Below are 27,153 nucleotides of genomic sequence, written 5' to 3' on the forward strand. Positions count from 1 at the left end.
CTACAGTGGTTTCTAAAGTTCAACTGAATTGAATATTATTTGCTTTAAAAAAGGATTTTGGTATTTTTTTCTCTTGTAAGATAATCTCTGTATAAAATTTTAAATATACAAAAATAAAATAAAATAATTTTACTCATCTATCATGCAAAGGCAATTATTGAACTTTTCTGAGTCTTTCATTATTCTTTGCATATGTTCACACACTATGATTATATCATGCATAAGATTTTTTATTCTACTTTTCTAATTTTTTTTCTATTATAAACAGGTTAATAGAACTTAATTTTCCTTTTTATTCTGGAAGTTAAAAAAAACAACTTCCATAATACAAAGACAATATATAACCTGTCCTAGTTAAATAAAACAATATAGATGAGAAATATACAGGTTATTCAAAATGAAGAAAATCGAGAACGTGTAATTTTAAAACAGAATGTTCTGCATTCTCATATTGACGACTGAATACATGTTAAAAGGGAACATACAATCATCAAGAAATAAAAGCCAGGGAAACTCCTTTTGATTCCCTGTCTAAATATGCAACATTTATTCAAGTCTGCATGGCTGTCATATGAATAAACCCTTTTTGAGGTCCAGAGGTTGAGCTGAATTAAGGTTGGTGGGAAAGCTTGGAAGTTGCTTATAGGATCAGTCTCCAAGCTTCATTAAAGCATCACTGGAAATGTGCCCAAGAGTTCTGTGGGCCACATGTCCTTTTAGTACCAGCTCATGGTGGGAGAGTGTGTGTGTGGCTACGTGGCTGTTTCTATGAGGACCGGGGTTGACTAATATTGCTAGACACCATCCAAAGTTTAGCTTTACTAGAAAGAAGACAGCTCTGCCCACAGTGGCAGGAGATCATGACTCAGCCTCCTGTTGGCTTGGGTGTCAACTACCATTTTTGACTCTGAGGTCTTCTGTTTCTCACTTGAGGATTGAGCCAGGCATGCTTTCTTAGATTTAGTCATGATTAGGAAGATAAATCAAGCATTCTAACCCAACTAGGAGCTACTCCTCAGCCTCCTCGCCTCTCCTCGTAGTCCAAACGGGATTAATTTCCTCATTACTCATCAATTTCATGCAAGTGCTAGAGAATCAACAGAGAGGACATCCAAAGAAGTAGCTTCAGGGACCTGAACTTTCAATTATTATTCTAGTTTGCGAGCTGCTGTTTCAACAGTAAGTATACTTTTCCACCAGTCGCATAGTCTTTCCAGAGCTGCTTCTCCCCAGATTAGCTTTGGCAATGCTTCTCTGCCCTCATAACACACAGTCCTTCCTTTAAAGAGTACTTCCCACACTGTATCATAACTGCTTGTCTGTCTGTTGTTGACTGAAATAAACCTATAAGCTGAGAGTTATGTTTTATTCAGTAGACTTTCTGAGGACTCAAACCTAGGAGTCAGCCTCTCAGATCACTCTAGGAGACAGCCAAAGAGGCAGGGGAGGAGCCAGGATACAGAGGAGTTTTTGCCACAAAGACCAGGTAGTCAGAACATCAAAAGATTACTGTTAATTAAAGAAAACCAGGTATATCAAGGTAAGGAATTTAGCACTTTTCTGTATCTGGGAAGACACAAGATTAGGTCTGGGTTCATTGAAACCGTTCCTTTGGTATGCACCTAGCTATCTAGGGCCTGTATCTTGTTCTTTCCCATCTTGAGTTCCCTCCTGGTGCACTGTTGGGGGTGGTGGCAGAGGCCGATGACTTGATGGCCGCAGCATCCTTTGTTACTGACATGGCTGGCAGTAGTTTTCATTTCACAGTCTTCCCTGCCTACTTCAAATTCTGTGGTGCAAAGTTCTGTGTAGGTCTTGCCCTGGAATGGAGCTGATGCAGCATGAAGTCTCTGTTACAGAGCTCACTGGTGGCACGAACGTTCCCAGCATTGCCCTTCCCTGTCGAAGGCAGAGCATCCCTTACCTTTCTGCTTTCTATTCTGGTTACGCATATAGTCCTGTGAGCACCACGAGAGCAGGGGCCCGATCTAACTTTGTTTCCCACTGAATACTCGGCATCTAGCCAGCGCTCTTGGTAAATATTTCAAAAACATTTTGAAAATGAATGAATGAATTAGAGCCCTGAGAATCCACATGAAACTTCATGGAGGAAAGGGTTTTTTCTTTCTTATTTACTCACTCACTGTGTTGAATACTTACTGTATAGCAGGCACTCTGTTTATGTCCAAGGGTGAAGGTAGCCATTAGATACTGGGGAAATACTGGGCTTACCAGGCACGATTAAAAAGCGGGGCAGTAGTGGGGCAAGTGGTGAGGACAAGCTTGTCAGAAAGGTGATTTGAGGAACTAATGTTTAAGTGGATTGTGCCTTAAAAAAGGAAAAGCTAAATGAGAGAAGTGAAGGGATGGGAATACAAATGAGGATTCCAGACCAAGGGAAGTATTTTATGATGCAAAGTCTCAGAGACAAGAGAGAACATGGTCTGTTCTAGAAATTGCAAGGTGAATGGTCCTGCTCAGAGCACAGGGCCAGGTGGTACTGGCCAGATGTGAGGCCCGGGGGTTGTGGGGGGTCAGGTAGGGAGTCGGGCTTCATCCTAAGGCAAATGGAGAGCAATTGATGGGCTGTAAGAGTAGGATGAGATCATCAGATTTATTCTAGGAAGTTAGTCCAGCTGCGAAGGGATTGGATAGGATGAAGGGATTAAAACCTGGATATGAGAGATGAGGTGGTGGGGCTGGGGTGATTGGAGAAGTGTCTAGTTGGGCCCATGTTTTCAAACACCTTGGAACAGAACCAACCCAACCGCAGTAGTGCAAGAAGGATGTCATTTTACTCCATATCAGCCAATACTTTTCCTCTTCAGGCCTTTGCTGAAGCCTTTTGACAGACGTTGGACTGGCACAGGTGTGAGCATAGAGATCTAAGAGGATCTGGTTTGAAACCTCCTCCCCGTGAGAAGACAGTCAGTGGAAAAGGGACCAGAGGCGATCAGATGGAGAGAGAGCGGTGAATTATCGATGGACCACGTACCACTCATAAAGACGCTGTGAGAGGCAGTCTTCCCTTGGAATTGATACAGGAAAAATGGAGCGTGAGAGGATGGCCCTGCTCCAGGTCCCAAGTGAGTCCCTGGGACACGACCCATCAAGTGCGGGTCCTTGGCTTCGCACTTGAAAGAGTTCAAGGGCAAGCCATAGCAGAGAAAAAGTAGACATATTCAGAGTGAAGGAGAATTAGTAAAATGGCCACACTTAGGCTAACAGAATGCTTATTCTTACGCTTGCCCTTAAAACAGTCAACTAACCTGACTGACCAGTTGCTACTCACAGCTCCAGGCCTGTTGTTAAAATAAAGCTATTAATTTTACTATTTCTGCTTTATTCCGGTAATAAAAAGTAATAATCATACTTGGTTTCTGAGTTGTTCTTCAGGGAGAAGGTCGTGGAACTGTAACCTTACAAAAGAGCCTGAATTACCAAGAAGACCACATCTTGGATGCTTACGAGATGAAGAGACTGAGAAAGGGAACCACTAGCCTCTATAGAATTGGTCGCCTGGAGGCATCATGAGGCCACTCGAAGTCTTATGACAAGAAAATGATTCTGCTGATTGTTATCAGTGTTTTATTGTTTGAGCTACGGCTATTTAATCACCCCACCCCATCCCCAAGGTGAGTTCACAGTTTTGAAGTCACTCTCCTGCTGTGAGTCCCCTTTGCCTGACAAAGTAATAAAACTGTCTCTTTTCTTCTGTGCTGTAAGACCCGGTCTCTGAGTTTCAATTTAGCTCATCAGCTGATCTTTTGGCAACAGAAGAGCTGCACACTCCATTGGCTGAGCGTAGGCCATCTCAGAAGGCCAGAGAGACCATGAGATGTGGGGATGGGTGTTTAGTTTAAAGTAGCCTATAATCCTGACAGCCTCTAATGAGAGGATGTGACTCAGGTGTACAAGGGTGAGACGACCTGGCTGAGGAACAAGGCCCACAAGACCAGGGTCATCAACTCCAGATCGCAGGGGACTCCAGGTCCTGCCGTTTTTATGACATCACACTAGATTTTTTTTTTTAATTAAAAAACAAATTTAGTTTTCATTTCAGGGCTCAAACCTAGTCAATATTTTCAGATATTGGAGCCTGTAAGGAATTTGTTCTTAAGCTCCAAAAATGTATTTTCCTAGCAATTTATCTCCTATTTTATAGACTCACCTTACAGATTTGCTGTGACTTAGATGAAAGGCCAGGCTTCAGAACCAGGCAGGTCTGGTTCAAATCTGGCTCAGGATTCACTGACTGTGCCAACTCAGGCAAGCACCAGAATGCTCTGGTCCAGTTCTGCATGTGGCACACTGGGGAAATCGGACTAAATAATAAGTGGAGGCACTCCAGTACGTGCTCTGGCTCTGTCTCTACCACCACCCTAGTCCAAGCTACCATCTCTCATCTGTAAATGTTTTTCTTCATTCATTCTGGGCCACTCCATTCTGGCCCATTTCTGCCCAGAGAGCAAATGTGATTGTGTCACCACCATTGAAAGATCAAAACTCTCAACATGATTTATTTATTTATTTGTTTGTTTGTTTACTGAAGTGCAGTCAGTTACAAGGTGTCAGTTCCTGGTGTACAGCACAATGTCCCAGTCATGCATATATATTCACATATATTCATTTTCATATTCTTTTTTATCAAAAATTATTACAAGATATTGAATATAGTTCCCTGTGCTATACAGAAGAAATTTGTTTTTTATCTATTTTTATATATAGTAGTGAACATTTGCAAATCTCAAACTCCCAAATTTATCCCTTCCCATCCTCTTTCCCCGGTAACCATAAGATTGTTTACTATGTCTGTGAGTCTGTTTCTGTTTTGTAGATAAGTTCATAGTGTCCTCTTTTTCTTTTTTTTTAGATTCCACATATGAGTGATATCATGTGATATTTTTCTTTCTCCTTTCTGACTTACCTCACTTAGAATGATGATCTCTAGGTCCATCCATGTTACTGCAAATGGCATTATTTTGTTCTTTTGTATGGCTGAGTAGTATTTCATTGTATAAATATATCACAGCTTCTTTATCCAGTCATCTGTCTATGGACATTTAGGTTGCTTGTATGTCTTGCCTATTGCAAATAGTGCTGCTATGAACATTGGGGTGCATGTATCTTTTCGAATTAGAGTTCCCTCTGGATTTATGCCCAGGAGTGGGATTGCTGGATCATATGGTAAGTCTATTTTTAGTTTTTTGAGGCATGATCATACTGTTTTCCATACTGGTTGCACCAAACTACCTTCCTACTAGCAATGTAGGAGGGTTCCCTTTTCTCCACACCCTCTCCAGCATTTATTGTTTGTGAACTTCTGAATGATGGCCGTTCTGACTGGTGTGAGGTGATACCTCATTATAGTTTTGATTTGCACTTCTCTGATAATTAGCAATATTGAGCATTTTTTCATGTGCCTATTGGCCATTTCTCAACATGATTTATAATATTTCTTTCCAAACTGCAGAACATGAGCCATTTGTGTGTCATAGAAACAAATTTACGGGTTATCACCAGCATTTTTTTTAAAAAGTGGAATAAAACAGACTACAACAGAAATACCAGATTGCAATGTCAATTGTAAGCGTTAAGTATTACATGAAACTTATTTCTCCTTGTGGATCCTATCAAAGAATATTTGACGGCCTCCAGCCCATAACGCCCTGAATGCTATGTCCCCTGCCTCCTTCTATAGCCCCATTTCTCCTAATCTCCTCTGAGTTCTCTGTTCTTTATCCACACCCACTTTCCTTAAATTCCTCCAACATATCCTGTTGCCTTCTGCTGGGAGACCCCTTGGCACATGCTGCTTTCCTCTTCGCCTAGTTCACGTCCTCCCCTTGGTATCAGTTCACACCACACTTAACTCAGGCACAACTCCTCAGACCACACCCTGAATCCCCGCAGGGGCAGGTTGTCACAGATCCACGTTCAGTGTTTCATTATTCATTTAATAGCCTGCTTCTTTGATTAACGACAGGCTTTCCCATTAGGCTTCGTCCTCAGGACCACAGGGACCCAGTTGTTGTTTACCTCTGTACCCAGTCTCCTAAGCCATGTTGGCACATAGGCACTCAGGAAAGAAGTAACGAATCAACCGAACTATCAACTAATGATGTTGGCTGGTCTCGTTTCTTTCTCGGTTTTGGTTTTGATTCTAAGCCTTGCACCTAAGAAACCACAAGAGCGGTACTATCTCGTACCTAGGTGAGACAGTTGCTACAACAGGATTTCCTAACTTGGGCCCCTGGACTTCCGATCTGCTAAAACTGTATCAGAGTTGTGCTTGTGTGCGGGAATCGTGTGCGGCATTGTTGCGGAGAGACTAATTTTCATCGAATTTCGCATCCGCTCTAAAGAGCCACAGTTCTGTGGGCATCTCACGCCGCCCCTTTGCATCCCTGAAGGTCCCCGGGGAGCGCTGGTTCAGGCTTCCAGGCTCCCAGCCCGGGAACCGTCCCTTCCCGGTCCCTCCGATTCAGTCGACACGGCACAGACCTTCCAGGCTTGGGAGCGTGCGTCCCCGAGCCTGCGGGCGGCACAAGCCCGGCTGCAGCCCCGGGAACAGGGTCGGCATCCCGGCGCCCGGCCCTGCGCAGCCATCTTCAGGGAGGAGGGCGCGAGGGAGGCGCGGCCTCGGGCCGCGGACCCGCCCCCGCCACCCGGGCCGCCCAGCCCAGCCCAGCCCGCGGAGCCCTCGCCCCGCCGCGCCGCGCCGCGCCGCGCCCGGCTTCCGACTTCGCCGCCGCCCGGCTCGGCTACCTCTCGCGCTCCCCGCCGGGCCAGCAGACGCGCCATGGGCCCCGCGCTCTGGCTGGCGCTGGGCGGCCTCCTCGGCCTGGCCGAGCTGCTGGAGGGCCGGCTGGTGCGCGAGGAGGAAGCCGGCTTCGGCGAATGCGACCGGTTCTTCTACGCCGGGACCCCGCCCGCCGGGCTGGCGGCCGCTGCCCACGTGAAGATCTGTCAGCGCTCCGGGGGCGCCGAGCGCTTCGCCACCCTGTACAGCACCCGGGACCGCATCCCCGTGTACTCGGCGTTCCGCGCCGCGCGCCCCGCGCCCCTGGGCTCCGAGCAGCGCTGGCTGGTGGAGCCGCAGGTAAGCCAGGCGGTTCCCAAGCCCGGCCGCTGGGCTGGCCTTCCAGGGCGCTTTGCAGCCTCCGCGAGCGACAGGGCGGGGAAGGGCAGCCCCAGCCTCTGGCGCCAAGGTTGGGAAACCCGGGTCTGCGATCTGGCCCACTGCGCCCCGGAGAGACTGCGTGCCCCAGCCCTCGTCAAAGCCAAGGCACGAGCCGGGCCTGAGGTCCCCAGTGGGAGGTGGTTCTCCCTGCACGTCAGTGTGGGCATCTGCAGTGTCCCATTCATTTCTTGAATGGTGAGGAGCGGGAGACAGAGACCGAGGAGGCGCGTCAGATCTGCGGGAAGCCAGGGCCGGGAGCTCGCAGGCCTGTACCACAGTCCTGTACCACAGTCCTGTGGGAGTGGGTGGGTGGGAGATTGTGGATTTTCTTGCCCATTTTACCGAAGAGGAGATTAGGGCTCAGAGGGGCGAAGAGACTTAGGGGAAGATAAGGCAGGTCTTTTGGGCTTAGAAGTTCACTGCCCTTCCTACTGGGGAAAAGCTTCCCTTCTGCAGAGGCCACCTGCGCCTGAAAAGCCTTCCGGTCTGCATGGGACATTGAGTAAATTTGATCTGAAGTTGTGCTGAGTTAGGACAGTAAAGGTACAGGGTTTTAGAAAGGCGATGAGATAGTTACATATAGTACGGAAGCGTCGACCCTCACCAACCAATGGGAAGGACAGACCAGCTTTTCCTGACTCTTTGTATCTAAATGCTCAGACGGCTTGGCCACCCTGTCATCTCTTAGGATTTTCTGTTCTGTCTGGTGAGAGAGACCAAACACTGCCAGAGGCCCTGCTGAACTTCCCTAACGCATCCTGGCCCACCTCTGCTCTCTAGAACATCCAGCCAGGCTCCCATGCCCCAGCTACCAAGGCCACCCTAGCTAAGGGAGGGACTGAGGTCTCAGCCCGCCCATTTTTTTTTTTTAAGTGCCGCATTAAATTTTGTTGATAATGATAGTAAAATATATACCTATTTTTAGCAAATATTTTTAAAACACACCCCCAAATGATATGATTAATTTATTCATACAAAAGTACACAGTATGTCTGGTGCTGCTCACTGCTTAGTTTTAAATCAAGCTAATGAAAACATTAGAATTGCATAGAATGAGCTGGTACTATTATAAAATATCTGTGTTGACCCCTTACAGTTAATAATAGGAATAATGTTCACCATTTATTACATGCTTCCTGGGTGCTGAGAAATATTTTACATAAATGATCTCATTTTAATTGTTACTAGAACACCATGAGCTACATGTTCTTAAACCCATTTCGCAGATGAGGAAACTGAGCTTGAGAGATTTGTAAAGTCACACAGGTAGTAAGTGGCAGAAGTGATCCTGAGCTCAAGCCACCCGGCCCCACAGCTCATGCTCTCACCCCACAGCCACACAACCATTCTCAAGAAGAGTCCGAAGACCTATGCATTCTGAATTTATCTACTGAAGTTGTCAGCTCACCCATTCCTGATGGCCACAGCTGCCCAGACCCACATTGCGAACAGGGGCCCGGCTTTCAGCTGTTTCATTCAGAGCTGTGGGCTGTCATTTCTGTCATCTCCTTCAATTATTTCTAGCCCGCAGACCTTGATCAGGTCTCAAGCCATCTACACCTGCCTCCTTACCTTCTCCCCATCCTGTTGATGTCACGACCTGTGGGATCAGGCGTGGGAAAAAGCCTTTGTGAATTATACACACTGAAAGCGTAGATTCATCTAAAGTTAGTTTGCCCCCCAACTGCACCCCTCGAGCTCTCTGGGTATCCCCCATTATGCATGTGATTGTGGGCCTGTCTCCTTGAGGATCTTATGGATGGCTTGGGGAGACAGAACATACACTTGAGGCCTGCTGAACAGGTTTCAGTGAAATCCCAAACTACCACAATTAGTAGTCAACCTCGTGTGCCAGGTACTTGGGGTGCTGGGTACAGAGCGTAGCTCTGGAACTCAAAGGCTTTCTGGTCTGCAGGTGAAGCATGCTGCTGGGTGGAGAGGTGGCATCACCTCTGATGAGAGCCATGCTGTGTAGGTTCAAGTCTCAGTAAACTCTGAAACTTGGGCAGGCTAACTGAGAGGTAATAACAAGGTGGATTTGAGGACTAAATGAGTTATGCTCTATAAAGTTGTCTGAGAGGTGCCTGGCCCATGAGTCCTAGCTGTAATTATGACATAAGCAAAACAGTTAAAAAAGGTAAACAGAGTCCTATTAGAATTCTTCTGTCTTGGAGGTGACGGGGTGAGCTTAGGGTCAAGGTGATGTTTGTCTGTGCCTGGAAGGATGAGGCGGAGTTTGGAAGGGAGACGAGGAGGACATTTCCAGCAGAGGGGACATGCCGAGTGAGAGACGCATGGTGGACGCAAGGGTTAGTGTGTGGGAAGTGGTTGGAGCAGCTGAATGAGTACAAGTGAGTAGGTGACAGTCTACTCAAGGGCTCAGAATAAAGAGGAGTAATGGAAGGGAGAGGCCAGGTAGGAAGGAGTCATCAAGGAAGGCTTGAGGTGGGGGTGGGGAGCCATTTATGCCATTATTGAAGGAGCCCAAAGGAGCATGACTCATTCAGCAGAGAAGTGGCCAGAACCTTCACATGGGCCCTGGGTAATGAGGAATGGAACTGGGGAGGTAAGAGGGGAGAAGGAAGAAGGAGAAAGAGAGGGTACTTGCAGATGGCATCTTGAGAGGTGAGAGGTGCAGCAGTTCCGAAGAGGCCAGAGTTCCCAGCTGGGGTGGTGGGAGTGGTCCAGGGGCTGGGCACAGCCGGTAGGATGCCTTTCTCTGCAAGATGGGCTTGTGCCGCCCACCCTTGCCCACCCCTGCCCACCCCAATGTCAGGTCAAGTCAGCCAGGAACCAGGGGGGATTCAGAGGGAGTCAAGGAGGGGATGAGGGAGAAGCCGCCCGATGCGATGCTGGCGGGCTTGGGAGCACACTGCAGCAAACCTTCCCCCCCACCCCCCCAACTCCGACGCCTCAGAGCCAAGGTCCCCGCCAAGGTCCCCGCCAAGTTCCCCCCCAACCCCCCAACTCCGACGCCTCAGAGCCAAGGTCCCCGCCAAGCAGCAGTCCCTGCTGCTGCAGAAAGATGCTCGGGACTCAACGTGGACTTCTGGCTGCTGCCGAGCACTCTGTCATGCTGACTCACCTTGTGCCCACATCACCTTTTTATGAGGTCAGTGTTGCCAAGAGGCTCAGCAGACAGAGGAAGAGGCAGGAGACCAAAGGAGCTGGGTGCTCGCCTCGGGAGTGACTCAGGCAGGGCTATTCTGACCCTAGGACTCCCAAAGCCTAATTCAGCAGCTTTTTTTTTTTTTTTTTTTTTTTGGTGGTGGGGAGGTAATTAGGTTTATTTGTTTATTTATTTTTAGAGGAAGTACTGGGGATTGAACCCAGGACCTTGTGCATGCTTATCATGTGCTCTACCGCCTGAGCTATACCCCCCACCCCAATTCAGCTGCTTCTAAGGCTGTCCTGCAGTTTCCCTTTGGGGAAAAAAAAAACCCTTCTAAATCAAAGATCATAAAAACTTAGTCACTCTTATGCTTGAAACCTTCAAGGTGTTGGCTGCTCGCTACCTCCAGGACAGAGTTCACCCTGCAGAATGCAGTTTACAAGGCCCCTGTGCCCTGGCTCCTGCCGGCAGCTCTAGCCTGTCTCCCAGCCCTTGCCACCCTCATGTAATGCTCTTGCATTATCCAGCTGCCTGGAGTGCCTTCATAAACCATCCTGGCACATTGGTTCCTTTGCGCGTGCGAATTCCTTTTTGCCCTGCATGCCCTTTCTACCCCCATCTGGCCCCTCGCTGCCTCCCCTCCTCCATTCTTCAAGACTGCTGAGCTGTCATCTCCTTCAGAAAGAACAGCCCACCTGAGCGAGGTCCACTTCCTGAGTTAGACCCACCCCACAGCGCCCCCTACAATTTCTTTTTTTGTATTTACCACATTGTTTTAGAATTACCTGCTCACAGGTCCATCTCCCCAGTGTGAACCCTTGAGAGCTGAAAACCGTGTTTTATTCACACACTTGTGTCTAGGACATAGAAAGCGCTTGCTCAGTGTTGAATAACATAATTTGATGTCAGCAGGGTCAATCAGGTAGCCGTGGGTGAGATATTCGGCTTGAGCGGTCTTGCTGGAGGGCTGGCTGCTTCAGAAGCCACTGTTACAAACATCTCCCACATGCAGAGCTGGAACATTCCTGCAAATCCACTCCACCGTCTCTAGCCTTGGGACTACCCCAGCTGACTGGGGTCTCTCCTCTGGATGACAACTCTGTAGCATCAGATACCAGGATCCCACATCTGGGGGCCTTCTGAGGGACAGAATGAGAACTTTACAAGGAAGCAGAGAAAGCAGAGGACTGTTGTGGGTTTTATGTGGAATGTGGTCACCTTTGAGAATTGAGAATGGGGAGAAGGCAAGAAAGAGATGAGATGGTGTGTCCCTGTTAGCATGATGGAGATGGTTTGGAGGGTTTCCAATCAAAACTAGGTTCTGGTTATGTACAGGGAGCCTCAAATCTTTTAGCTTTTCAACTCATTTCCATTTAATAGAAAAATTGAGGGAAAAGTACTAGTGATGGCTTTGCAAAGGACATTGTCAATTTATGCTGGAAGCCAACGTATAAGAGCCTGTCATTTTGTAAACGTGAATACTGGAGGAACTGGTTTTATATCCGGCCTATACTTATTTAATCTTCTAAAAATACTGTGAGGTAGATATCATTCTCTTCATTGTGGAAATGAGGAAACTGACTCAGAGAGGTTAATTGTTGTGCCCAAGGTCACACAGCTTGGATTTGAACTCATGACTCATTACTCCTAGTCTGGTGCTCTTCTGATGTGCCATGGAGATTCTTTGACCTCCCAGGGATCCGCTGCATTAATGGTCACAGGACTTTAATTCTCATCTTTTTTTTGATGCAAAACTCACACAAAATATTTTATTATAAATTAAAATTCACTCCCTGCACAATGGATAATGCACACATTGGATGACATCATTCTCATCTTTTATATGGGAATATAAATTTCTACTCCATTTCTCTTTCCCAAGAGGGAGCACATATTTGACCGTGTGAATGTTGCTCAGCTGTCAGTGTCTCAGGAGTGAAGCAGATATTCTGGTTAACTGCAAAAGTATCTTCCTTAGAGGGCCTAATGAAGTCATGGTTCAAGTCTTAGTAAATGTATGGGAACAGCTGTCACAGAACCTCGATTAAGTCCTTAATCTTTAATTTCCATCAGCAGCCTCTTGCTTGCACATCCTGAAACTGTTAGACACACAGTTTAATTTATTCTAACATCAACCCCCTTTTCACTGTGTCAGAGAACAGATCTAGAGAAGATGGTATACACTTACATCTCTGTGTAAGGCACGTAGCGAGCCGGACAATTCCGATTCTTACTTCCTCATTAAGAAACTTGAGTTCAGACCCCTGCTCTACCATTTACAAGCTATGTGACCTTAAATTCTTCCCGTCTTATTTTTCTGAGCTGTTCATTAAAGACAATAACAGTGTTTACTTTCTAGAGTGGTTGTGACAAATAAGATAGCACAAATAAGCATGTAGTGTGGTGCGTGTAGTATGATGAGTTCTTAGTAAATAGCAGTGCAGATACTTTATTAAGGTCTTCCTCTAACAGGTGTTAGACATACACATACACACACACAGGAATGGAATGTTGGATAGACAACTCCTACAATTCTACAAATCTCTTCTAAAATATAGAAGATCCATCTGTATATCTTCTCAAATGCTTGGTGTATGTCCCACATTCACAGAATAGGTTCTCAGAAGGTACATGTTGAGAGACTGAATGAATGCAAGATGGAATGAATGGGTGGATAGATGGATGGATGGATGGATGGATGGATGGATGGATGGATGGATTTAGGTGATTGGAAACACACAAACAAAACAGGTGCCAGAGACACCTCCACCCTCCCTGCCCTGGGCAACCAAGAAGTGTGTTGTCACAAAACAAACAGTGAGCAATTGCATGCCACCCTACTGTGCTGAGCCTGAGAAGGGCTGGGAAGTGCCTGACTTACAGGGATAGTTCCAAAGTCAACTGCGTACAATTTCTTCCCTACTGGAGCGCAAAGAGTAGAAGCAGGAGGCACACCTGCTCCCCTGCGTGACAGTTTCCTCCCCGTCTGGCTTTTTCTTCATCTTTGAATGCAGTGTTTCCATCTGATTCATGGTCATTCTCAGGAGCAAGTTAAGGGACTTGCCCTATATTGGCAGAATATTTTAGTGATATTTTGTCCCGGAACAGGCAGTGGTGATGGATCTGTACACCATTCTTTTAGTCCTGACTTAAATTTGGACAGTCCAGGAAAGGAACTGTCATTTGTTGATCCCTTACTTCTGTGCAACTTAACTTATTCATATAATCACCGTAGGTATTGTGATCCATGTTTTACAGTGTAGGAAACTGAGTTCAGAGTGGTTAAGTAACTCATCCAGGGTCACACAGCTGCTAGATGGCAAAGCCTGGACTGGAATTTACGGCTGCCTGGCTCCAAGGCACTTAGCCCTCTTTCTGCTCTCTCATGTTGTTTTCCAGTTCCAGTGTCAGTGTTCCCTCACCAGATTCCAAATGCATTAGCTAGACTTGTTATTTTATTGTTATTTTACTGAATTAATCCAGTCCTTTGGATGATATCTGGCTTTGCTGCTAACACACCATTCTGGAAATCTCACTTACAATTGATGGTGATTGAAGGGAGCTTTCCTTGAGGAATAGAGATTTTATTCTTTGGGTTTCAAATGCCTCTTTCTTTTAAACTGTCAGCTCTACAAGTGAAAATAGGAGAAAGTAAATCCTCCCACCCACCAAGGGCTTTTGCTGCCAGGGATCCCATCTTGCTCCCAGAATTCCTGTTGGTTCAGGAATGTTTCCTCCTTCAAGCTGTGTATCTTGGCTCCCGAGTGGTCAGATACCTTTTGGTTCCGTAGAACTCCACATCCATGGCAGCAGTAATTCGTTGCTCGTGAACATATCTATCTGGCCACTGGGAGGAAGGAGAAATAAAAAAGAAACCAACTCATGGGGCGAACCCAAAATAGAAGCACCGTTTAGTATTCCTGTCATGGTTTTATTGACCCAGTGCCGACAGAAGTGTCACTCAATCAAAGGAGGTCATATGAGGACATTTTATGTTTTTAATCAAGACGGAGAGTATGAGTACTTCTCATTTTGCTAAGTAAATAGATGGCTGAAATTTGAAAATGTAAATTAGATTTATAGTTGACTTGCCCCTTAATTTTAGGGGTGATTGAATTACCCTAGGATGCATGATTGACCAGGGACCCTGTGAGGACGTGGCTACTGGTTATGTTTCTGAAAGACTGGGTGTCTCAGGACACACGGGAGCCTAGGGAAAGGAAAGCTGGGTTTATGAACCATGAGAAGGTTTTTTCTGCCCCCTGAATATTTCTGATGTATCTGGAACTGCAGTGCCTGTGATGACCTTCGATGCCTCCTTCATGGCCGAGTGGACCGTTCGGCATGGTCCGGGGCCTGGCTCCTGCATCTCAGTTGACAGACTTCAGTGCTGTCATCCCTGCTGTCTGCATGCTGAGGTCCCAGCTCCCACCATCTACATCCAGCCTCTGCACAACAGCTTCCCACCTGGTTACCCCATTCCACCTGTGTCTCCTTCAGCCGTTCTCCACCCTGAAGCCAGAGAGACTGTCTCAAAGCATTCATCTCATCCCCATTTCTCTCGGGATAAAGACAAGCCCTTATCATGGTGTCCAGAGTCCTGTGTGGTCTGTGTCCCATCCCCTCCCAGCCTTATCTGGCGTCACACATGGCAGGTCTTAACTTTGGGCCACTTGGGCTTTTCTGGTTTGTTTTTTGTTTTTTAATTGAAGTATAGTCGGTTATAATGTGTCAGTTTCTGGTGTGCAGCACAATGTCCCAGTCATGCATATACATACATATATTTGTTTTCATATTCTTTTTCATTAAAGGTTATCACAAGATATTGAATATAGTTCCCTGTGCTATACAGAAGAAACTTGATTTTTTAAATCTATTTTTATACATAGTGGCTAAGATTTGCAAATCTCAAACTCCCAAATTTGTCCCTTCCCACCCCTCTTCCCCTGGTGACCATAAGATTGTTTACTATGTCTGCGAGTCTGTTTGTGTTTTGTAGATGAGTTAATTAGTGTCCTCTTTTTTTCTTTTTTAGATTCCACATATGAGTGATACCATATGGTATTTTTTTTTTTCTCTTTCTGGCTTACTTCACTTGGGATGATGATCTCTAGGTCCATCCATGTCGCTGCAAATGGCATTATTTTATTCTTTTTTATGGCTGAGTAGTATTCCTCCATATAAATATACCACATCTTCTTTATCCGGTCATCTGTTGATGGACATTTACGTTGTTTCCGTGTCTTGGCTCTTGTAAATAGTGCTGCTGTGAACCTTGGAGTGCTTGTATCTTTTCAAATTAGAGTTCCCTCCAGATATATGTGGGCTTTTCTGTTTTGTTTTTGTTGTTTTTAATTTCTATGTTGTCTCCCATCATAGGACCTTTGTGCTGGCTTTTTTTGTTTGTTTGTTTTTTTCTTTTGTGTCTTTCATAATATTCCCATCTAGGTCAACTGCCTGTAACACTCCCCAGTGGCACCAAACATACTTTTTTTGCTGGCGTGTTACAGTTACACTGCGTGTCCCCCGGCTAGACTCTAAGTTGCATGAGGGCTCTTGTGCTCAGCATTGAATCCTCATTGTCTAAGTCAGGGGCCAGGGACCTTTTCTGTAAAGGGCCAGATAGTAAGTATTTTAGGCTTTCAGGCCATGTGGTCTATGTTGCAACCATTCAACTCAGCCGTTCTAGCACAAACGCAGCCACAGACAATGCATAAATGCACAAGGATGGCTGTGTTCCAAGGGAACTTTGTTTATGAGACAGGTGGTGGGCTGGGTTTGGAGCTCAGGCTGTAGCTGGCCAGCTCCTGCTCTGGCCTGAGGCCAGCCCTGGGTCAGTGCTTCATCAACGTGGTGGAGTAGTGAGTGCTCAGTATATGTGGATTGAACACCAGCCATGAAATCTGAAATCTGAAAGCTGTGTAATCCTATTCCAATTGTGGCCTGCCACCCTAGATCTAGACCTACAGACAATGTCAGTGAACTGTTTTAATGTGGTGGTGATGGTGGTGATTTATAATATTTAGGTATTTAGGTTTTTTTAGGATTATAAAAGTAATACTTGCTTTTGGTAAAAACTATTTTTCTGAGCCTTTTGGAAGTATCTAAGGAAAAAGATCCCACTTCTCATAGATGACCAGTCTTCATAATGTGTGTGTGTGTGACATTCCGGAAATTTCCATTACATCTTCAGAGACATGTGTACTCTTACATCCTTTATTCTAGTCAAGGATTAGCACCCTTTTGGACTTGGTGAAGTCCAACAACTTCTAACAAGCCTCTCAAACAGCCATCACCCCCAGGGAGTGGGAGAAGGAACCTGTTTTTGTTAATTGAAGTGTAGTTGATGTGCAATGTTGTGTTAGTTTCTGGTGTATAGTGATTCAGTTATATATATATATATATATATATATATATATATATATCCTTTTTCATATTCTTTTTCATTATAGGTCATTACAAGCTACTGAATATAGTTCCCTGTGCTGTACAGTAGAACCTTGTTGTTTGTCTATTTTATATTTGGTAGTTTGTATCTGTTAATCCCTAACTCCTAATTTATCCCTCCCCCACTTTTCCCCTTTGGTAACCATAAGTTTGTTTTCTATGTCTGTGAGTTTCTTTCTGCTTTGTAAATAAGTTCATTTGTATCATTTTTTTTTGGTTCCACATATAAGTGATGTCATAATATTTGTCTTTGTCTGATTTACTTCACTTAATATGATAATCTCTAGGTCCTTCCATATTGCTGCAAATGGCGTTATTTCATTCTTTTTTATGGCTGAGTAGTATTCCACTGTGTGTGTGTGTGTGTGTGTGTGTGTGTGTGTGTGTGTGTGTGTGTGTGTGTGTGTACGTGTATACACCACATCTTTATCCAGTCACCTATCCATAGACATTTAGGTTGCTACCATGTCTTGGCTACTGTAAATAGTGCTACTATGAACATTGGGGTACACGTGTCTTTTTGAATTAGAGTCTTCTCCAGATATATGCCCAAGAGTGGGATTGCTGGATCATGTGATAGTTTTATTTTTAGCTTTTTAAAGACTCTCCATACTATTTTCCATAGTGGCTGCACCAAATTACATTCCTACCAACAATGTAGGAGGGCGGAAGGGACCCTTTTGATGAGAAAATTTGCACATAAACAATTTGTCTCATTAAGCACATATATTTAGGAATAGAAGGCCTGGGGACTTCAAATGCAAAGTCTTTTTCATCATCTTTTTCTTTCAAGTCTATAACATGTATAACTGACGGACGGCCTGAAATAATCCCGCCTTCTTCCCTCTTCCTGCATTCCTGAGCAGAGGAGGTGTTACCTTTCTCCTCTTACAGAAGAAGAGACAGGGGCCCAGGGAGACCCTGGTCTGCCTGGAGTCACAAGACCAGTAAGTGGCAGAGCTGACAGATCTCACTTCCAACCTGGAGTTCTGTCACTGAACCCCACTGCCTTGTAGTCTCACCCTCAGAGGAACCTGAAGAAAAAAAGCAACATTTATAGGACACAAGAGAAAAGATCAAAGAAATGGAAATGATTTTACCTGGAGGCAGATTACTAGCCTCAAGTGATATTTATGGCACAAGGTTGAAAGGCAGATGTTCTTTCTTTTGTGCTCAAGGCAAGAGGCAAAAGCTTCACCAGCTTGAGGAGGGTTTAGATTGGATGCAAATAAATCATTTCCTGACAAGAGAGCTATTATGCTATGAAGAAGGGTCCAGGGGCGTCAAGTCTTCCTCTCTAATGATCTTGAAGATGAAGGGTGCATTTTACCTGTTGGCTTCGGAGAAAGGTCATCTCTTATAGTTGGTTACCGTCTTGTGTGGAGAGTGGCTCTCAGCCTTTCGCAGTGGCTCTGAAGGTGCCACATAACTGAGTTGATGGCAGTACCTTGGAGCTCACTGACCAGGCTTGCTACTGCTGCTGCTTTTCTGCTGTATTTGCTGCCATTCTGTTTCTGTATTCTGGCCCTCGGCCAGGCAGAGCCTGGGCGTTCCCTTTCATTCATTTGCATAATAAATGTGGTCACAGCCAATCAGCAACAAGAGTTGATCATCAGTTTGTTCTCCTCTCTGTCAATGAATCCGGGTTTAAGAGGTATGCAATCACTGGGGTCTTCAGGCAGAAACAAGCTCACCCTGTTTACTGCCTGTTCATTTAGTCATTCCTGGTCAGAAGCTGTAGAATGTTCCATTGCAAAGGATGAGTCCCCAGATGTCAAGTTGCTGATTGATACTTTGATCGGTGTTGTTATCATCATCAGCATCAAAACCAGTTATGGAGTTTTTGGGACAAAGCCCAGGAAGAGGAGTCCCTGCCGGGGACCTGGGACAAGACCCTGCCCTCTGGTGTCCTGTTACTTAGTTGCGAAGGCAGATCATGTACTAGAAGTGGTTTACTTAACTCTCTCCCACCAGACTGTTAGCCTCGAAGGGTCAAGGACTGAGCACCCAGAGGGGTTAAGAAAATGGCTTTTGTAGTGAGACGAAATTGGGCTGAGTCCCAAGCCCTGTCAGTTGCCAGCTGTGTGACCCGGCAGATGTTACTGAATCTCATGGAACCTGGTCTGGGCTCATAATGATGCAGGAAAAAAGAATGTGGGGCAAGAGGAGGGCCGTGTCCCAGGTATCAGCTGAGCCCCTGGGATGTGCCCTGCCAAATGTGGGTCCTTGGCTTTGAGCAAGAAAGAATTCAGGAGCGAGCCACAGTTGAGTAAAGGCAGATTTATTTAGAGAGATACATACTGCATATAGTGCAGGCTGTTTCAGAAGGCAAGAGAAGAGCCTCAAGGTGTGGGGATTGGGTGCTCAGGTTAAAGTAAAAGTAGGCACACACTCCATAGACAGTGCCAGCCTGTCTCCAAAGATGAGGGAGTGAGAGAGGTAGCCTCAAGGAGAGATGTTGCCAGTTTTTATGGTCTGGGTAGCTTCACAAGCCAGCAAGTGGGAGGACAATTCCAACTACCCTGGGGAAGGGGCTGGGATTCCCAGAAATTGGGCCACCACCCACTCTTTGACCTTCTATGGTTAGCCTTGGAACTGTCACTGCGCCTGAGGGCATGTTATTCACCATGCTAATATATTACAGTGAGCGTATAATGAATCTCAAGTTTTACTAGAAGTCAAATCTCCTGACATCTTGAGCTTCAAGGTCTACTGGGAATTGAATCTTACACCATTTTGGTGTTAATTGCTGTGTCATTCCTTGAATGACTGTGCCCTGCCCCCTTCCCTTCTGTCTCAGTAAGTCATCCATCTGCTACGGAGGCCTTGGGGGATCAGTACGACAGTGTGTGGGCCACAAGCGTTGTGTCTGCACACTCAATACATAGACTTTCGTTAAGCCTGGGGGATGAATAAGTAAACTTTGCTTCCCAGACCATGCCTGCCTTGGAGACAAGCAGGAGGAGGGTCACGGTGCTCTGAGGTCTGACCCAGTGCTGCTGCTGACATGCCCTCCCCGCCCGCACACTCCCGCTTCATCGCTGCCTGGCATGGGGCTGGTCGCGGCTTCTTCTCTGAGTTCAGCGGCTCCTGCACTGTCCTCGCTGTTACTCTGCCCAACAATATTCTCCTCTGTTGAGGAATTTGGTAGAAGGGCCTTCTCTCCATCCCCTGGTGTGCCCCTCTGATCTGTTCCCAGATTTCTGGGACCCAGACACGTTTGTGCCTGAGATTTAATCCAAGTGTCAAGAAGGTTCCTGGCCTGCAAGGTCCTGGCCCCGATTCGCTTGGGTTCTCACAAGAACAGGGCTCCTGAGATTTCAGGCTTGTTGGTGCATGAATGAGAAGCTTATCCAAGCTTATTCAAGTGAAGGGCAGGACTGTAGTAAGAGATCACTGGTAGATTCACAGGATCCAGAATTGGGAACCTTCTAGAAACCAAATGATCCCACAAAGTCTTCAGGATCTTTCTCCCACCCTCCTCTGTCGTCTCTCCCTTAACCAGTTCTGCTTTCCCATGGCTCAGCTGGGCTGCCAACCCTGAAGTGCATCTAGCCGCCTTCACACCCTGACCATTGTCTGGCTCTAAAGCTTCTTGGATGGAGAAGCCAAGAGAGCCACCTGGTAGGTTGCTGGCCAGATTGGCTGTCCCTTGGTTGTGACTGGCAAGGAGGTGGGTAGGAGAGAGTCACGTGGTAAGAAACACTGCTCTTTTAGAGAAAGTGTCAGAAATATTTGGTTGAATTAGAAGTCAGAGTTGAATATGGCTCCAGGGCTAGCATACCTGGGGATTAATGGGGAGATTCTGGAGCGGGCAGCCAGATAAAATACCCGAGGGACCTTCTCGACTCAACAGAACCTGTTGTGCGAACCAGCCATGTGTGTAATTCATGCTCCAAAGGTCCTGAGGTGGGTGTGATCTCCCAGGACCGGGAGGGTTGGGGTCTTGCGAAAGATCTTCCTGAGGCTGTATCAGGTCCTGGCAGGAAACAGATGGAACTCTCAAGGAAGTTTAACTGACAGAATTGAATGAAAAAACTATAGAGAACTAAGAGCATCAACAGATATGATAAAGGACTTCCTGAGGGCTTGGCCTTCAAAGGAAGCTGTCACCATCCCAGGCCTGTGGGGTCTGGAGGACACCTGGTGAGAGCCAGGACTGCAGAGAAACTCTTCCAGAACCAGAACCACAGCAGCCAGGTGGGGAGGGAGCAAGGGAATAAATCCTTTCTCTTCCCTCCTCCCACTGGCTGCCCCACTCAGAAGGCAGAGGGCAAGAGAGCTCAGATGATTTGGTCCCTAGAAATCAGCATCCTGGGACGGAAGAGAGTGGAGCACAGACCTGGGAGGCCAATGGAGACCACCCAATGCAGGAGCTATGAGGTTGCAGCTGGGCCTGGGCCCCGAGATAGGACATAAGTGTCAGAGAGGAGTGGTGGAGGCGTCCCCAGCCAATGATGAAGCGGGCAGTAAGACAGAGAGAAGCAGGGCAGCGTTTCTATGACAACCATGTAACTGACACAGCTGGGGGACAGGGATTGTCCTGTTTTGGTTGAATGTACGGGGAGATTTGAGAGAAGAGGTTGGAGGAATTTAAGAGGGGGTGGGGTGTCATGACTGTGCCAGTTTGTCATTTAACCAGCGAGTATAGGATGCTACGGAAGGTGTCAGAAGTGAGATGTGATCCAAAAACGGCATATAGCAAAAATAGACTTCTCTTTCCACACATGAATAAGGCAGGAGATCCATGCTTATCCATTTTGGTGACCAGACTATTAGCTGCTCCAATGGTGGAGGATCCACATGGCCCTATAATAATTTTTTTCTCTCTTGGCATTTTATCACAGCTCTTGCGACGTATGGATAATACCTCTCGCAAAGTATGACTAGCATGTGAATAAATTAAGCCCAGCTGGGCCACTCCCAGAGGCCATGTAAGCATTCTGTCTCGGTACTGTCCATGGACCGCCTGCATCTGCATCACTTGGGGCGGTGGTTCAAAATGTACTTTTGAGCCCCACCCCAGGCCCACTGAATACATCTCTGGTGTGAAGCACAGGAATGTGCATTTTTAACAAAGACCAAGTTGCTTCCAATACAAACTGAATTTTGAGAACTACTGATTTAAGGAGACAGCACTCATTTCTTGTAGTAGGTGTCTAGGAAGGGATTCCAATGCACTGGAGACAAATAAAGGATGTAGATGAGAATCTGATCGCCATCTGGTCCAGGAGTTGTCCATTTAGAATCACCTAGGAAGCTCAAAAAACATCCGGAGCTGATCTCCAAGCACCATCCCCTCCCAGTCAAGATTTGTAAAGCTTCCTGGTGATTCTAACTTGCCGCCAGGCCTGAGAACCTCTGATCTTGTGTGAACTCACAAGGTGAAAAAAATGAGAAAAGGGGAAGTCTCAGCTTAACTGATTTTTCTGAATTCTGCACCACTTGGTCAAATGCTAAGAATAATTGCTCTGGAAAAGAAAGCAGAGTAGAGAGTGGAAAACAGGCTTCAGTGAGTAATGAGGAAGGAAACCAAAGACGGCCAAGGGTGATGTAACCTGAGAAGGTCCTGCAGGTCTGGAGAGGTCTTAAAGGAGTCGGCTGGGCTCCCAGAGGAGCAGACACAGGAGTCCCACGGGTTTGCCATCGAGGTGCCCCTCTCCCGCGGCCTCCTCGCAAGCCCTCCCTTGCCCACACGCAGTGCCAGTTTAGGACTGATGCATTTTTTTCATCCTCTCCTACCTTTATTTTTATTTATTTTTTTTCAAATTTTGAAGAAAAAGGAAGGTCTGACATGAACGCGGAACATCCTTTCATTCCCTCCTGGGTTCCACCTTTTTCCAACTTAGGAGAGAACTCTTAGGCCATTGTTTTTGCTTCTCCACTGTTCGTTGTCACAGAAGCATGCTAAGCACCTGCAGTGTGCACAGCACAGGGAGAGCTGCAGATCCCGCCCCTCCCCCAAGGCAGGGAGGTGTGTGAGCGGCCCGGGGGGAGTCCAGAGACTGGGTGATTCAGGGTGAGGGGGGCGGAGGGCATCGGGGAGGCTCCCTGAGTGCTGGAGGGCTGTTCAGGAAATGAAAAGCCCTGCATTTCTCATTCCTTCAAAAAAAAAAGAAAAAAAAAAAAAAAAAAAAAACCCTTTCTAATTCTTCTAAAGCTGTTTCTATTCCCCAGAGGATAAAGGATAGTTATGTGCCAAGCAGGGAGGATTTTTTTTTCTTAACTGGGTAGATGAGAACTCTGTTTACGCCCTTCCTGAGAGCTGGAAGGCCTCGTGGTTTATTCCTCCTCCAATGCCCTCCATCCGTTCTTGCGGCCCCAGTGGCCTCCCGTTCTTTTCTGAAAGGCAGCTCTTCCCGGCGCCGGGTATCTTCCGTGGTCCGACTCCTCAGATCGACTTCACTCTACCGCGTGGGACTGGGCGGAGGGCCTGTCTGCGGCGTCCAGCTCCGGCTCTGATAAGATTATCTGATGTTCCGATTGTCAGCGGCAGGCTTGGTTCCTCGTACGGGGCGCGGGGGAGGGGCGGTCCTCCAACCCACCTGGGGACGGGCAGCGGGGTGAGAGCATCTCTTTAACGTCTGTGTGTGGATTGTAGTTCACAAAGCAAAGACAACACGGGAACACCCACTGTTCAACTCGTCCGATTATGTAACTCTCGTTGAAAAGTAAACCCCAAAGGAGAGAGCCTCGATCCCTCGAGTTACCTAGGCGCTCACTAGGTGGTCCCCTGATCTCTGGATCCTGCCAGAATCGTCTTCAGCATGTGCTTATCCAGTCTCAGCCTAGGATTCTGCCCGGGAAGGAAGCTCCACCCTTCCCGTGGCGAATCAGTGCAAAGCTTCCCAACCAGCGTTTTGATGACCAGCGTTTCCACGGGCAGGTCCTGGAGCAGAACTAGAGGACAGTCTGTCCTCTCTGGAGCCTCTCTTTTCTCGTCTGCAAATCGGAGGAAACCGTGTGTGTATCCGAAGGGTATTGTGGAGCGCAAGTGAGAGGATTCTTCCAACATGTGGAGGTGATCTCACTGGTTGGGAAGGACAGACCCTTCCCCACCTTGACTTTGGTGGTCCGCCTGCCCAGCACAACTATCCCCTCTGTCCGCTACTCCTCGCCACTGTCTACCCTCATGCCAGCCGCCCAGCAGCAGCAGAACCACACCTGGCCCCTCCACCTGCCAGCTGCTGACCTGCTGGACCCAGCCTTCTCCCCGTCCCCAGGTCCCCCGAGCCTGTTTCTCCTCATCTGCACCTGCTTAGTCCCCTCACATCAGCACTGCCATCAGCCGTCACCTGCAGCCCTTGGCCCTTGCCCACCTGGATGCTGACAAGTGCTGAAGCTTTGTTTGTGTCCAGCGGATCACTGTCACTCTCTCAACAAATGGCTCCTCCACTGTCTTCAGTGCCAAACACACTGGTTTCAGTGGTTCAGTGACACTGGTTCCTGAGGTTTGCAAGGATTTTGCAGACCAGGAACCCTCAGGGACAGGGGTTCTGCTCAGTGGCCCCATGCCCTTCTAGCCACCTTGTCAATCATCCCCCTGAGATGCCCTCAAGCCCCAAGATGCTCCTGTGTACAGAGACCTAGGAAGCCCCACCCTCCCAACACCCCCTCTTCCTTGGGCATGTGGGGGAGGGGCTAGAGGACCATCTTTGATTATCCCTGTAAACCCTGCTTCTCCAGCTAAGACTCTACTCATCTCCTGCCTTTACATAAAGACGTCGCAAACAGGAGGTCTGTTCTGCAGCCTCGTCTTGCTCATATCCAGGCATGTCCACAACCTGTCTTCCTTGCTGAGCCCCCCGTGGAACTCACCCTCTGAAGCCTCACTAATGACTCTCTAATCATCAGAGCCCTCAGCCTCTGTCTCCGTCCTTCCCTTCCCTCTCTGTGCAGGTGCCACACACTGTTGGTCATCCTCTAGCTGAAGCTTTGTCCTCCTGACTCTGAAGTGACACTGGACAATCGATTCTCCTGCAGCCCCATCTGTTTCCCAGTTTTCTCTCTGTCCCTGGCACCCCCTCACCCCGCAACTGTCCTCTAGCACAGCCGCTCTGTGGCTTTTTTTTTTTTTTTAATTGAAGTACAATCAGTTTACAGTGTTGGGTCAGTTGCCCTGTGGGTCTTGGATGTCCCTTCCTCACCTAGAGGTGTGGGCTGCTGCTGGCTCAGGGCTAGATGCTTTTGAGTCTGAGATGCTGGCCATAAGCCTCGTTGGCTCTGCCACTTACGAATTGGATGACCTTGTACTTGTCACTTACCTGAATTTTAATTTTCCAATGTGTAAAATGGAGATGACGGTAATGCGTACCTGGTAGGGTTGTGTGACGGGTAAGTGGGATGCAGCGGTGCAGGGTTTTCTAAATTATAGTCATTTGCAAACCTGCTTTACAAGACTGCCACCTGTGCTGCTGTTTACTTGAAATTTGGGCTTTACTTTGACTTGAAATCAACTCCTTGGAAAACAAATGTAGTCTTATCCTAAATAATAATATCCATGGAACCGTGTGTATGAAATGCTGGCTATGTTTTCCCAGGACACAGTCAACATGAGTGCATAGCTATTAAAGTAGACACATTCATTTGTGTACTTACTATTGTCCTGAGCGCCACAGGGTTACATGCACTGCGGGGCAGATCCTCCCTGAGTCACACCGCAGTGCTCGGGCCCCAGGAAGTGTGTGCACCAGGCTGAGCCTTTGTTGATGTTACTCCTCTGCCTCCAGCGTCACTCTGGCACCCAAGCTCTAGTTCTGTATCTCCAGCTGCTGTAAAATATTTCTGCCGCTCAGTTTCATCTCATTTAAAGAGCAGCCTGTCCGCTTTCCCTCCACTCCCCTTCATTTCCGGGCGACCTCGGTTCCAGCCTGGGGCATCATCTTTTACCTTCCCCGGACCCTCCTGGATCAGCCACCACCTCCTGAGGCTCCTTCTTTCCAGGATCTTGCACATGCCCTTCCCTTTCCATTCCCTCCATTGCCTCATGGTCCTGGCTTTCCTGTCCAGTGTGGGCAGGTGTCTATCTCTCTGGAATTACACGTCCCTAATGATGCTCTGGCCTCAGAAGCCATAAGGCAATGTCCACTGGGTAACAGGTCAAGTTCAGATTTGGAAGCACAGGGTTGAAAGCATCCAGGAAGCCGAGAGAGCAGTAGTGTGTTATGGTCACTGACGTCAGACCACTTGGGTTTTCGACGTCACCCAGCCTCACCCACAGGGTGACATTGGCACGCTGCTCAATGACTGAGCCTCAGTTACACCTTCTATAAAGTAATAGGGATCCTGTTAGGGTTAAAAAAGATACTTCAGGTAAAGCACATCCCATGGTGCCTGGTACACAGTGAGCGCCCGGTGAGTGGTGGTTATAATTGTTCTATGACTTGTTGTCTATGTATCAGATCATTGATAGTCTGGTCCCTGCTATTCCTTCCAGTTAAGCCTTTCACTTTTCCTTACACAGAATCCTCCTTTCATAGGCTGCTGGTCTTTGCCCCCAAGCCTTTGTATATTGTTAAGCCTGATTAACCTTTCTGTTTCTCCCAATGTATCAAAATCTTGCACATCCTTCTAACCCCCTCTCAGCTTCTGTTTTCTTCAAAAAGTAAAATGTCTTCTCTGACTGCCTTCCTCGTGCCCCTCCTTCCTCTGAAATCTGACTGCTCAAACATTTATTTGGCTCCTAGCTTTATCTGCATTACACTGTTGTTTTTTTCTTGGTTTCCTATTGAGCTTTGTATGTGTCTGTGCATTGTTTCCCTAAGTAGATGGTGAGTTTCTGGATGTGAAGGCTTATGTTGAGGCAGATGAAGCCACGACTGAGAACAGCAGCTAGGGGGCTGGACCTCCTGAGCTCACACTGTGACACCACCACTCACTCACTGTGCGACCTTGAATAAGCTGCGGAATCTTGACGTGTCTCCGTTTCTCCACCTGTCCAATGTGATCATAACAGTACCTAGTGTTTGTGAGTTTGAGTGAATACGTAGTGCACCCACTCACTGATTTATACATGTAAAGTTCTTAGAATAGTGCCCGGCGTGTGGCACTTGATAAATGGTGGTGGTGGTTGTTATTATTACCAGTCCCAATGCTTTCTCCTGCAGTAACGATCACACATAAATACGCTTAATACGTCTTGTGGAATGGGTGAATATTTCCTCTCTAGCCCTCCTTCTCAATTTTTTATTAGTCTATTTTCCTTCCATGCATATTAGCAGGAAAATTGAAAGTCTCCCTTCATTTAATTCCAAAGCAAAAAAGAAATCCCATAGATTTAAATGTCCTTTACTGTCTGGTATAAGGAAATAGACCAGCTCATTGAAAGAACCATTTTTCTTGGTACTGAATTTGAAAAGGAATTTATTATAAGATTATTTATGTGGCAGGATGCTGGTGGAAGGTGGGGGGG

At 46.9% G+C, this 27,153-nt stretch overlaps 1 protein-coding gene across 1 annotated transcript in view; it reads left to right on the forward strand.

Moving 5' to 3' along the window:
• Positions 1–6,686: 6,686 nt before the first annotated feature.
• ENDOD1 (endonuclease domain containing 1) overlaps positions 6,687–27,153 on the forward strand; it is a 30,044-nt gene continuing 9,577 nt past the window's right edge. The window contains exon 1 of the mRNA XM_074372902.1: positions 6,687–7,102. Within this exon, the coding sequence (XP_074229003.1) occupies positions 6,803–7,102 (300 nt within the window). The 5' untranslated portion in view covers positions 6,687–6,802. The remainder of the gene's footprint in view (positions 7,103–27,153) is intronic.

The sequence above is a fragment of the Camelus bactrianus genome, chromosome 10 (assembly GCF_048773025.1).
Source record: "Camelus bactrianus isolate YW-2024 breed Bactrian camel chromosome 10, ASM4877302v1, whole genome shotgun sequence".
Lineage (NCBI taxonomy): Eukaryota > Metazoa > Chordata > Mammalia > Artiodactyla > Camelidae > Camelus > Camelus bactrianus.